This window comes from Cupressus sempervirens, chromosome 2 (genome assembly GCF_028749045.1).
Source record: "Cupressus sempervirens isolate cs-2001-9-10 chromosome 2, ASM2874904v1, whole genome shotgun sequence".
Taxonomy (NCBI): Eukaryota; Viridiplantae; Streptophyta; class Pinopsida; order Cupressales; family Cupressaceae; genus Cupressus; species Cupressus sempervirens.
In genome coordinates, this window is record NC_143119.1 from 474,962,414 (window position 1) to 474,976,758 (window position 14,345).

Below are 14,345 nucleotides of genomic sequence, written 5' to 3' on the forward strand. Positions count from 1 at the left end.
TTGTGGAGGTGGGAACACCAGCATGAGGTTTCACCATGGCAATCACCTATGTAGCACAACTATTTACCCTATATAGTCAACGGAAAGCTAGACATTCCACATGTACCTAAACATGAAAATACTATTGAAGAAGCCAAAGAAGCATGTTTGGTTCAACAGGAGCACTTTGAATTCATGATTCTATTTTGGATTACTAGTACATATGGCTCATCTCAAAAAGATGAACTTGTCCAATATCAGGCATTGGCATCATGGCTTCAATTGTTCATGTTACATCTCTATGAAGTTGCCTATGAACATACAAGGTACTACATGTTGCTGGAAAGAGGTAGCTATTTTGTTGAGCCTATAAATAGTTTCATCTAAAAGTTGTATTATCGACTAGTTTTAATTAGGTAGCTTTTTCTTTATTTTTAATAAGTGTGCTTCCACCAATTTGTTTTATTTTAACTAGGTTTTCTATGCATTAGTTGCATTAGAGTTTTTTGTTTTTGGTCGCCTGACTCTATAGCCCAATGGAATGAATAAAGGCACTAAAAGATCTAGATTCTATGTTACTCATTGTTTCCATTGTTACTCAGTTGTTGCCCTTCATTTAGTGATCACAAAATGGAGGCAACACTACGAAACTTTTCCACTAAAGTTCCACATTTCTCAAAGTTAGCTAACTATATGGCTTACGAATATTGGTCAAGTAATCCTTCCCAATTCATATTGTGAGTTTTTTTATTGAAGGTTCTCGTCAACACATATACTATGGTTACATTAGACTCTTCATGGGGCATTCCTCATGTTGCATAGATACATTATTTAAGGGGCATCCCCCTTATTACATAGAAACAAATATTAGTTACATTCTATTATGGGGGATTCCCCAGCTAACCTTTCATGATTAGCCCTTAGGCTGATCCCTTACATTAGTTTTGCCATAATTCATAGATGATCTAATGGATCACAAATGACATCAGCGTCTATGATTTGGATGCTTGTTTCTTCTTTAGGTCTCCCTACTGATTTTTCCTTTATCCTTTATTTGTGTTTTAGATTTCTGCAAAGTCCTTCTTGACCAAGACCAGGGGTAGTAATATAGATAAACTGAGATTAATTGAAGTTGATATTACTTTGTAGATTATGAGGTGTTAAATGTAATGGGCTAATGTATTGTACTTCATCAATATGTGCATAACAAACAAAGCAATATTCCGCACTATGTACTTCAGAACATAGACAGCTATATCCTTCAAACCACACAAATGACATCAATAAAGTATGGGTTCCCCAAATTATAGAACCAAGACAACAAAGCTATTTCTATTAGATAAAGCTATGCATGCAAAATGTATATAATGGTAGATCTCTGGTACCTAAGTTATCTGATAATAGTAAAAGCCTTACGCCAATTCATCCATAATAAGATGCCCGTCAGCCCCTAGGTTGGCTAGTTTATCAGCTAATCAATTCCCTTCTCTATAAATATGACCTATTTTAACATTTCTAAAGAATTTCAAAAGTTCAAAAGCGATTTATTCTGAATTTAGAATCCGATTGGAAGCTGTTCCTTCTCTTATCGCATTAATAATAATGAGTAAATCACCTTCTATTTCTAGATTAGAAAACCCTTTATTATTGCAAATCTTAAGACCTTCTATAAAGCTTGAATTTCAGCTATGTTCTTAGATGTTATTCCTAGAGGTTTGGCAAATTTTACGAACATAATTACTTGAGTTAATACCTCCACCCAGCTATACCTACATTGCCTCTCGATCCACATCTTCTTCACTGTTCTCACATAAGAAACATCTTGAGGGCCTTTCAAAACCAACCTTCCTGGACTAGTATGCAGTTAAAATCCTGTTTTGCCTTGTTGCCCAAAGGAAGAAGCTTGCCTTTGGCAAACAACTTTTATCCCATCAGAGATGTAAAGGGAGTTTTGGGTTATAGGGAGCATGATTTTGATTAATGCCTTCTTTTACCACATATTTTCTTGTTTTAGTTTTAACCCATTTAATATTGTCCGCTCTATCCTTTATCGAAATATTTGTAAGTTTAAGGGTCTCTTGACGGTCTTCTCTTTCTTCTGGGCTTAAAGGTGAACCTTCTAACGATTTCAAATTCCATCCCATAATTGGGTTGCCCATAGGTATTTTTATGTAATGATTAGGACTAGGAGTGTCCCCCTAGAGATCTTTGAGGATGTTTTTATATTTTTTATATTTAATTTGTTGTTCTAATGGTATATATCCTCCCCAAGAGTCCTACCAAAATAGTGTTGAATCGCCCCTTCCTATGTCCCAACTTATATTTTCTAATATAATATTTCGTCATTCCAGCATGAAGTTCCACACCTTGGAGCCCTTAGGAGGATTGTTAGTTCTAAATATACTTGCCTATTTCCTATCATGTTCTTTATATAATCTCCATACTAGTTTGGCCCCTAGTGCCAAGTTTTGCACACCTATATCCCTCATCCCCGTCCCTCCTTGATTATGTGGTTAGCAGAACATCTCCATGAACCTCTCATGTGGGAACCATATTCTTTCGAATTTGAAAGGACAATGTTGAGGCTACCGGAAGATGATCTAAACCTCCTTTCATGAGGATTATTGAGAGACATTACGTTCTCAATTTATCAATCAATTGGAAGATTATTTCAGAACATTATGTGTATTTTATTTTTCATTTATAAAAGGTTTTCTTATGTTAATTTGTAATCTCTTTGGTATTTCTCTGGAATGTTTGGCTGCACTTAGAATCCATACAGAAACTTTGAGTTCTTTGGTCATTGGATTTTTTTCTTATGTTAAATTTGAAACCAGTTTACATGTTGGAAAACGTAGCCATTCAGCTTATCAGTTATCATACTAGTTATGAACTATTAAACATTTTGTCACTGCACTTATTAATATACATGTTGGGAAAGGACAATTTTTTTATCTACTGGTTATCATTCCAAGTATGAGCTATTGACTTTGTGTTGTGGGTTTCCATCTAAGCTCTATTTTTTGTTTCCTCCTCCAAACCACTAGATGAATTTATATGTCTTTCATCTAAGGCCCTTCTTTCTTTTCATTTTCCTATAGTTTCTTTTCCCGGGTTTCTCTTCAAAAGCATACCCTAAAACTTTGCCACGACTCATCTTTCTGCCTTGATTGAACTAAAGAATTAAACTTGATTTTGATACTAATAATTTATCTTAGATCAATTTAAAATGATTAAATATGTTGTATTTGGCATGCAAACAATGATATTACTATTATTTCTTACCATGAGCATGCTTCGGCTATGGTTTTGAGAGCTATTCTATCAATGTATGAATGAGTGAGTGCAGGCATGAGTTGAAGACAGGAGCGGGTTTTGAGAGCTATTCTATTGATGTATGAATGAGTGAGTGCAGGCATGAGTTGAAGGCAGGAGCGTGGTTGAGGACAGGAATCTAGCCATTGGTAAAGAATGGACGAGATGGATACCTAATTTGAGAAAACCACATAGCTTCATATAGAACTTGCATTCGATTGACATAGTGGATGTTTTCTGAATTATTTAATTATATGTAGATAATCTATCACATTATTACAATTAAATTGGAAATGAAAATAAATCTGCATACCTTGTATTCACACCCGTGTGTTTGTTCGATTATAGGTACATGTCGACAATCTATGGAAATGAAATTAGCCATCTTTGATTTCAATAAAATGGTAAAGCTTGCCATATGCTCTTGCTTGAAATGGATATTTGATATCAAGTGTATAATGTGCTCTCATTCTGTTTTTTTATATATAGACACACACACACCTTCAGAATAGTAGTGCCCTCAGGCCTATAGTCATGTTTCATGCCTTTCTTTCCACTCAACTATCTTAGCTATAATTCCCTATAGTCTCCCCAACCATTCTTATACACACACACAAACACACACACACACACACACATATATATATATATATATGTTTCACATGACATATTGTCCCTTTTCCAAATAAGTGTCTTGAATCTAATCATGCAATTATTTTTTAGTCAATATCTTCAAACAAGGTATCAGCCTCAAATTTCCCATTTTTTCTGGTCCTAAATTGAAGTTCTTGCAGTACGTTCATTGTTAATGCTAGCTGCTATGTAATTGTAAGTGGATTGAAGGACAGAGGTGATACCCTTTGCTTATTTATCGGCAAAGTAAGCCACTGGCAATGTGCCTAAAGGAAACAAAATTAATGGAGAGATGAGATGTTCTCTCTACAGCACTTTATTGACAACAGATAATATAGGAAAAAGTAGAAGAAAAGACAGTGAGCCTTTTCATATTTTAATCAGAGAAGTTCAGCCGATTACTCTCATGAAATTAATTTTATAGTTCATATATCGATGGACCTGCAGCTTATGATCATATCCTCAAGCTCATTTTAAGGAATACAAAACTTTCTCCAAAACAAATACAATCAAAAAAGGTGGGCAACATGAAAAGGGCATTCAGTCCTCTCAACTTTGCAGGAGGCCACATTGTTCAGAACAGCAGGCCTTCCGAGATATTAAAATATTTCTTTTAATGAAGAAATATTTTTATCTTTGCAACAATTGAAACTTCATTTGAAAACGAAAAAATATCCATAGTATTATATACCTATAAGACATTCTTATTTTTGAACCACCATTAGGATCTATTAATTAAATAAATCTTCATGTAATTAATAGTCAAAAATATAGAACTTCAAACCCCTTTTTTCTTTTTTTGGTAAGAAGGGTTTATTTAGGACAACCCATAGAATTAAACTTTTATCGACACAATGAGAACCCAAGGCTTTCACTTATTAAGGTCAAGCCCTTAGATAACTGCAAAACTATTACTGCCCTTAATTAAGAAATTTATTTATTCTAACTTTCATTAATTACCAACCCCAAGAGCTAAATGCAATGTGTGTTTATGACAACATTGGTTCATCCAAAACAAAATGAAGACAATTTGATACAAATCCATCACTTGAACACAGAACTTGAGTTCTATGCTAAAAATTAAATCTTTCCAACCTTTCGTTAGTTAGAAAGCCTTTGGAGTTACAGTCAGTCTATGTTGCTCAATATGCCAAGTTACTGGTTGGGTATGGGTGCAGAATTCAGGTTCACTGGCGATTACATTTTCCTTGGGTTCAGAGTGAATGGGTATATACATGTCTATGTATAAGTGAAAAGGAACTTGCAGAACTAAAAATACACTTCATGTATCTGTATTATGTAATCCTTCCCCACAGAGAAAAGAATAGCAAGCTTGAATGAAAAATAGGAAACTAGATTGATAATAGATGTTTTTGTGTCTTGTGTTTATCAAATGATGACTTTCAAGGGATTACTTGTCATATATGGCTCAAGATGCAATTTAAAGAATCTTCTTTATATAGAAAAGATCATTTTAAATGACATTTGTTGAAATTATGTGGCCTGCAAGTCCCTCGGTTCATCTAAGACCTGGCTGTCCCTTGGATGAAACCAGGACAGACTTGGATCCATTCCAGAAAATCCAGTAATTAAAACCAATGTAAACCCAATACTGGGGTACATCAGGATGCTGGGACGAGTTTCCGGGATGGGGGGGGGGGGGGGGGAATGGGCCTCATTTCTGGGATGGTGACGGGGTGGTCAATGTACAGCCGCAAGGGGAGGACGGGGCAGGGAGGGGTGTTGTATGGTATACATATAGAACATGAAATGCTTGTTATGAAACGATGTTTAGTAGAACATATGAAATTTAAATACTTGAACATAGCAAATTCACATCATGAACTAGAACCATTGAACATTCAACATAGTAACATATTACATACCCAATAGTAACATTCAAAGATCAAAATTCAAATAGAAATTCAAGTACCCATCCCAACAGCATGGTTGCGGAATGGTAGAGGTGGGGGTACCTGGGTATGCAAGTACCCAATGCGAGGACGTCTCGAAGACAGGTACTTTGAGGTTTGGGAGGTGGGGGTACCTGGGTACACAAGTACCCGGTGCAGGGACGGGTATTTCGAGGTTTGGAAGGGTGTGAATCCCCGTGTTACACTAGAACTCAAAAGATAGGTTCATCCAAAAGAAAAAAAGCAACAATTTAAATGTGATTAGTAATATTACGGTTTCCTTGCTGATGTAATTAACATGATGCAAAGTTAATTTGGAAACTACAAAATGTTACAATCAACTAAATTTACAGCATTGTGCATGTCAAAAGATTTAAAGCTGTAAAGAATTACTGACTATTCATTTACTAACCTTAGTTTGCCAGCCTCTTCCTTGTGAGAAGAGGCTGCAGCCAATGCAAATCTTCTTTTTCCATCAAGGGCAGTCAATCTCTGTTATTCGCAAAGGAAAAGTGAAGTTAATCAACAACCTTCCTGCAAAATTAAGTTAATACATATTGGAAGTCAAAGTTATTCTAAAATCAAAACGTAAGGATGCCTCTCTAACAACTAAGTACAAGTGAAATAATGTCAGTGAAACTAACAGACCTCGAAAGTATTAACTAGCTCTCTATCATCGCTCAGTGAATCCCTTGCTTCGGCTGCTTCAACAGAAATGGACAGCATCCCTTCCACATCCTGTATGATACCAGGTTATGTTCAGTCCAGACACTATGAAAGCCTAAACATGCATGTCAAGAAATATAAACAAGTATATATGTCTGCATTTGAAATTGTAACAATCATATCATGATCAAAACTCATATACTTTCACAAGATTAATTCATAAGAAATCAAATGCTTCAATGTTTAGGACTTTTAATAAGAATAAAAGATTACCAGTTGAGTGATGATAAAAAATAGCACCTAATATGTCTAAAATAAGGTTTGATTTTACTCAATGCATTCATCAATATTCTTCAATAATATATCCATGCTAGAATCATCGATATAAGCATACAGAAAAGTGAGCAAATAAATATATAGCCCTCTAGGACTTGCATTGTTAAGTGAGGATCTTTTATCACCTTCAATATATCACACCTGTTAAAATAATCAAGCAATTCTTGTTGACACTTTTACCAGAACTCACTCCAGAATCTTCCTGGAAACAATCATCTACTAGACAAGCATAAAGCTGAATATTATATGGCACAAACAGCATAATTGACTGACTTGACCACGAATCTACAATACATTATCAACTTTCATAATGAAAAATTACCACTATCAAATGGATAAATATTGCTGATGATTTACTTTGATTAAATAGCAATGAGTAGATAATAGAAACCTGCTTCTGTAGACATTATGACCTGCATTGGCTTTCCAAAACTGATCTGATCCCTTCTGAGACTTCCTATAAATTTGTTATAAAACTTGATTGTTTGATATTTTGATATTAAACAATGGAGACAAATTCTCTTTTAAATACAAAAGTAAAAGACAATGTTTCTAAATGAAATAATCATTAACTGAATACAAAAATAGAAACCAGCTTATAAAACTAAACTCACTAAAGATGACCATTAAAAACATTACATTATTATTTTAATACCCTCCCTTAACGGTCATTGTAATTACTACCCTATAGAAGATAATCTACGAGTCTTTTGATCAAATGCATAGATGGCTGCCCCCTTCTCATCAGAACACTCCACAACATGAACCTGCTATTAAGCCTGGCGCAGAGGCACCTCATAGATTTAGGATGGTTTTGGAGAATTCATGGTGTGTCATGAGTTGCTTTGCTTGTAACAAGGTCCTAAGGACCAATTGAAGTCTTTTAGTAATGATCTGGACCCTTTTGTAAGGTCATTGGTCCTGTAAGGCATCTATATGCTACTTGGTCAAACTTGGTCAACGGGCCAGTAGGAGTCTAGGAATGTGTTGTAATGGTATCCTATGTTGTTTTGGGTCATAAATGATCAATGGGACATGTCTTTAAGTTGCTAGGTTAGTAAATATCCAAAGATGTCATACAGAGCCAAAAGTTGTCAAGGTTGCTTGAAAACAAATTGTGCAACTTTTGCAACTTGCCTTCCAACGGGTAATTGTGGTTTGAATTTCAGTTGAGATGGTTGGAGGAAGTTGTAAAATGTCTATTTAGGCCTCTGGTGACTGACGCAAAGTTGTTGATGAAGTTTGGTATGATTGAAGCAGCTAAGACACTTACTTTTTCCTGCAAATTCTAAGCTTCTGTTGCTTGTACAGACCAGTAAGAAGTGAATGTTTGATTAAATGCACATGGTTGAATAGAGTAATGAAGTAACTTTCTGTTCGAGTTGGTTTCATGACTTTTCATGTTTTGTAGAAGATATTTACAATTGAGTGCAGACTGATTAAAAACCCTTGCTCACCTAGGGCTTCACAGTAAAAATGCAAAAGTCTTCACTTCCCACAATTGGAAAATTCCGGCCATTGGTGGAAAGTTGAGGTTGCCAATGTACTCTAGGAAGGTGGTGGTTTCAGACCGGGAGATGATGGTGTTATTGAGTTGTAGCCAATAAATAACCAGGCATCCCTATGTGATTGGTTATGGCCAATGTGCAAATTTGGTTGCAGAACATGGTGTGGATGGACTAGAGCCAAACTGATGGTCGATTTGGTGTATTGACATGTATGCACAGGTGTTCCGATCATTGGCCTGAAGAGAACAAACCAATTTGAAGGACTTGCTTTGTAAAGGAGGGGTGATTCCAAAATTAGGCCTTTTTTATCAGTGCACTTATCAATAAGGGTTTGTGAAACAAATTGATGGTTGTTTCGGGTTTAGATGGGTCCCTAGAAGCAAGTGAAGGAAGAAAAGTAAGTTTTGATGTGGTGAGTTACATGTGCCTAGGATTAGGCCTATCCGGAGTAGTGACATCAAAGTAAGTTCTGATGTGAGAAGCTGTAACTATTGATATGTTTCCATTGTTGATGTCATAGAGTTGTTTGAGTTGATGATGTGCTCTAAGGAAGTGATTGTTTGTAGTTCTTGAAGTGCATAAAAGGTTGTGTGTTGTGGGTTGTGATAAGACACCTTGTTCCCTTGTGGCTTTTTGCATCGTATTGGTATCAGAGCAGGTTGATCATTTGGGACAAATGATCAAGTGGTGTATGTCAGGGAGCGACAGAGAGACTGGCAACATGCCTCCAAAACGTGGACTAACTCAGGAGATGGTGAAGAAAATGATAGAGGAGGCACTTGAAGTCAAGACTGAAGAACTCAAAAAGACAAAGGGTAAAGAAAGATGATGGGGTGATTGCTTGTTTGATGATGAAGATGACAAGGAGGAAAAGGAAGTTGTTCCAAGGCAGGAAGTGGAGTTACCTGCAGAACAAAGAGCATTAGTGGAGGTCTTTATTTCTGTTGGCCAAGATTCCTCAGATAGCAAGGTGGATGCTGAAGAAGTTATAGATTGGATAGAGGCACTAAACAACCACTTTGAGCACAAGGAAATCCCTGAAGATGAGAGGCTTAAGTTTGCAAAATAAAGTTGAAATGGGCAGCCCCTACATGGTGGAATTATCTACAAGGAGAGAGGGTGAAAGAAGGTAGTAGTATGGTCACATCCTGGGATAAGACAAGCAGAAGGATAAAGGCCCAATTTATGCCAGTTGACTATGAATTTCAATCTTATAAGAAGATGCAGAACTTGAAACAGAGAGACCTAGATGCAGTAAGCACCTACACTAAGAAGTTCCAAAGACCAGGTCTCAATGCCAAGCATCATGAAGATGAAGCAAAGAAGGTTGCAAGCTACCTTAATGGGTTGAAATATAGATTCCAAGATGAAATCAGTATCCTAGCCCCTGATACAGTGAACAAGTGTTTTCCAATGGAGACTTAGAGCAGACTAAAAGTTAAGGAGAAAGGGTGAGCAGAGCAATAGGGGCAGAGGTGGAAAGTGTTTCAGTTTTGATGTAGCTCATCCTTACCTCTGTTCTGCAATCCTATGTCTTGCTGTTCGATCCTTGTTCTCTGTGCTAGTTCAGTCCAATTTTATAAGATGAGTTGGTATTTTCCAAAGAAGACTTCACGGATCTTTTGACTCCAGTATTCTGTCTCGTGACAGTCCGTGTGAGGAGGCCTTCTAGTACCACTCACTCCAGATCAGTTCGACATTGCACCAGTCTTTCCAGGCAGCGACTTTCATCCACTGGTTCTCGACATGATTCTAAGACTCTGGATCGCTCACAGCCTTATCCTTCTGTGACTGATTTCTTTGTACCAAAGAAGGACCCTTAGTCCTTACCTTGGTTCTTCTGGCTTTATGCCTTGTCTTGTTCTTTTTCTAAGTCACCGTTTGGTGCTTCTGCTTGGTCAGCTCTTTTGTTTGTATGCTCAGTCCCATAAACCCATGTGGTTTCTTCGTTGGACATTAATACTATTATCTTATCTTATCTTATCTTATCTTGTAATCGGTGCCTTTATTAATATTCAGTTTGCATAACTATTTATCCTTCGTGGCAGCCAGCACACTATTAGCCTAGTCAGCATGTCTACTAAGCTTGTCTTATATGACAACGGGGCAGCTGGGCGTCTTTTTCTGTCTTCCGTCAACTATTATTATAATGAATTCCCATGTTCTATCGTGGAAGCTAAAGAGTCTCCTGCAGCAATTTTGAATCAGTGTCTTTTTTATTATTTGACCATCATCATTCCCGGTCTTTTGGAGTTATTTTCATTGTTCGTGTGTGGTGAGAAACATACCGTTTTTGAAGCAGCGTCTTTTCTCAGAGAAGAAAACTGATTATCGTGGTTGCTGTATATTAATTTTACATGCCTTCAGATAAAGAAATGATGATTGCATCGTATTCATTCTATTAGTCTACAAATTGTAAAGGAAAATTGTGATTTGCAGAAACTTGCATTCATTCTGTAATGAATTTGTCATTTCAGTAAGTATGTTCCTTCATAATTCTTTGGCTATATATATATATATATATACCAGAGATATTCTCTTTCTGTAAGCACATTGAAGTATTATGTTTAAAAGCTGAGACTGTGTATATGATTCAGTTTGAGAATTTCAATGAAGGGTCGAATTTTTGTGGGCTGGGCTGTTTCCTTCACTGAGGAGGGTTTTTCTGAGGATACCTGATTGTGTTGTGTATTTAATTGTTATTCGATTTCAACATGTTCTTCTGGTTAAAAATTTAACAGAAAGGATTTCTAAGGTCAAAGGGGTTTTGGTGGAAGAAACCAACCTCAAAGGACTTAAGGAGAGTCTAGCCAAGGTGAACGACAAGGGAAAACAAACTTTAGAGGCAATTTCACAGGAAGGAGATCTAATGAAAGAAGAAGATTTGGAGGATCGGGAAGAGAGAATGGACCATTCACTGGTAGATGCTATTAATGTGGCCAAGTGAGACATCCTGCAAGCAGATGCCCTGAGAAAGCCCATACTATTTCACAACGTGGTGAAAGAAGGGCATAATTGATCCAAAAGGACTTCAAAGTGTAGCATCTCCATCTAGGTCTGCAGACTGGAACAAGAGGAATGCTCAATGATGAGAAACTTGTTGAAGACACCGATCCCTCAGGAAACTCCACAAAGAAGTTCATTGTTTAGGACTACATGCAAAGCCAATGGGATGATATGTAAGGTAATTGTAGACTCAAGTTCAACAGATAACTTAGTATCAATAGAAAGTGGAGAAACTAGAACTAAGAAAGGTCCCTCATACTTTCCCTCCACAAAGAAATTCATTGTTTAGGACTACATGCAAAGCCAATGGGATGATATGTAAGGTAATTGTAGACTCGAGTTCAACAGATAACTTAGTATCAATAGAAAGTGGAGAAACTAGAACTAAGTAAGGTCCCTCATACTTTCCCTTATAAACTGGCATGGCTAACTAATGGTCAACAAATGTCATGTCCCACGGCCCAGCATAATCAGTTGGCCAACAATAAGCCTATTACTACATCCCGATAGGTTGTAGTGGCAACCTCAAGGGATGCTGTGGTGGTCCCAACCCAACACTTAATTTACACTTTTTCTATCCTAGTTGGGCAGCACATAGGTCTAATGTAAGACATGTTTGGGCTGTTAAACAGAGCAGTGGAGACATGGCCAGTCAAACCTAGGTGGACACCATGCTAAAACTTAATGCCCATCTCTGACATCTCTCTCCATGTTCAGGAAAAATAACGGTTGTGCAAGCTCGGGAGAAGGGAATTCCTTACGTTGGTTGTGGGTGTGGGATGAGGTGTCACTAATCGAGGAGAATAGACTATTTTTTCTACAGGAACGAACTGTTAATGAGTTCAATGACTGAAGGACGTAGACCTGTCAAATCATTCATACTGCTTACTGTGACTGTCTCTGACAAGGCATACATTGTCTGTGAATGTGGACTGGACGTCAATCCGTCCACGATAAACTTACTGGAATTTACTGACTCATTACATGCATCTACTTATTGAATTTTGTGGAAAAAAAAATGCATTTTAAATTTAATTTAAGTCATTTTAAAATTCCCAATATTTTCCCGAGAAGTTGCCAATTTCTCTCTGATATTTGCCAAGAAAAAAAAAAATTCCTCGCAGATAGGTGGTAGAGAAAGAGATTTTGAACTATGGTTTTAAGTATTCTTCTTGTGAAGAATGAACTTGTAGGGGTTCTCTGATTCAGATTGGGCAGGGTTTGTGCCTGACTGGAAGAATACTTTAGGATGTTGTTTCAGCCTAGGTTTAGCTATGATTTCCTGGTCCAGTAGGAAACAATCATGTGTTTCTCAGAGTACAACTGAAGCAGAATGTTGCAACTTGTGTGGCTGTAAAAGAAGCAATGTGGCTTCACTAACTGCTTCAAGGTTTGTTTGGGCAGCCTTTGGTACCTATAATGATCATTTGTGATAACCAATGTTGTGTGTAGCTTTTGGTTATGCCTGTTTTATATGATAGAACCCAACATGTAGAAATAAAATATCATTACTTGAGAGATATTGTTCAAACTTCAAAGGAAAGCAGTTTAGCTCAAGTACATTTGCATAGAAGAGCAAACAATGAATATTCTCACCAAGCCACTTCCTAGAGTGAAATTTTTTTGTTTCAGATATAAGCTTGGTATTGTGGAGAATGATGCTTTTGCTGAGAGAGAGTCTCGGCTTCTATAATTCTTTTTACTTGTTGTCTATGAGTTCTCATCTACAGGGGAGAGGTTCGAGGTGTAATCCATTGTTAATGAGTTCTTCTCTGTGAGGGAAAAGTTTGAGGTTCATCCCTTGTTCCACCCTCTAGGAGTACCAATGGTGGATCTATCCTCTCAAGTAGCCATGGTGGAAGTCATGTGTGAGATTCCGTGACTTAGTTTTATATTTTTCACCCTCTGGGAGTAGCCATGGTAAATGTGATGCTAACATGACAATATTATGATGAGATTTTTATTAAGATAATATCTTATACTTTCTATAATAGTCAACTACTTGTCTGTAGTCCGTCTTTCAGTCTAGATAGGAATGTTTCCTATCCCGTCTCTTTTTTCTTCAGTCCAAATAGGAATGTTTCCTATCCTGTCTCTGCTTTGTTTCTAATTCCGTCTTCAGTCTACGTTGTTTCTTTTAGAAACAACGTCCTTGTAATTCTCTATAAGGAACACATTTGTTCCTCTGTTTATCAATCAATCATCCGGAAATCTGTTAATCTGCCAACTCTTCTTGAATCTTGTAACATGGTATCAGAGCTATTACATAAAATTTTTCGAAAAAATTTATAATTTCTTCGTGAAATTATTTGTTTAAATTTTTTCAAAATTTTTTCTGTTGAATTTCTCTAAAACCCGCTTAGGGTTTTCGGCCTAGAGAAATTCCCGAACTCGAGTCTGCCTGTGTTTGTTCAGCACACTTTACCCCCATTCGTCCATGCACATCGATCCTTCAAGAAAAATCTGCCATTTTTTATCAAGAAATCTGAAGTTTTTTCAAGCCTTTTTCAGCCAGGGCCTTTTTTTCGAAACCCTAATTTTTGGGGTCGAAAAAATATTTTGTTTGCAAATTCTTGGTGGGTTTTTTGAGAACTCAACTGGGTTGTCGTCCATTTTTTCTGGGTGCCTAGATTTTTGTGCCTCGATTTTCGAGCCAGCGGATCCAGAAAACAACAGCAGATTCCTTCTGGGTTTTTTGAGCTCTCTTCTGGGTCATTCTCTGATTCTTTTGGGTCTTTCTATTTTTGCCTTGAAGAACGTGCCTTCACAGATTTTCACAATTTTTCATTGAAAAACATGCCATGGCATCTCTGACAAATATTTTGCTCGAGCATAATTCCAAATTCAATGGTCGCAATTATGGAAACTGGAAGCAGCGCATCATCGCAATCTTCAAATATCGAAACACCGATCAACTTGTTTTGGGTGTTACGTAGGGTCCGACTTCTCCGAGTCCTGATCAAGGCGAAGCTGCATTTTTTCGCCTTCT

At 37.0% G+C, this 14,345-nt stretch overlaps 1 protein-coding gene across 2 annotated transcripts in view; it reads right to left on the reverse strand.

Moving 5' to 3' along the window:
* The window catches only part of SEC6, a 273,118-nt gene that overhangs the window by 231,710 nt on the left and 27,063 nt on the right, over positions 1-14,345 (reverse strand). For both annotated transcript variants that reach the window (XM_089814272.1, XM_089814273.1), the window contains exons 5-6: positions 6,489-6,578; positions 6,253-6,332 (exon numbers count right to left, since the gene is read on the reverse strand). In XM_089814272.1, coding sequence (XP_089670398.1) covers positions 6,253-6,332; positions 6,489-6,578 — 170 coding nt within the window. The remainder of the gene's footprint in view (positions 1-6,252; positions 6,333-6,488; positions 6,579-14,345) is intronic.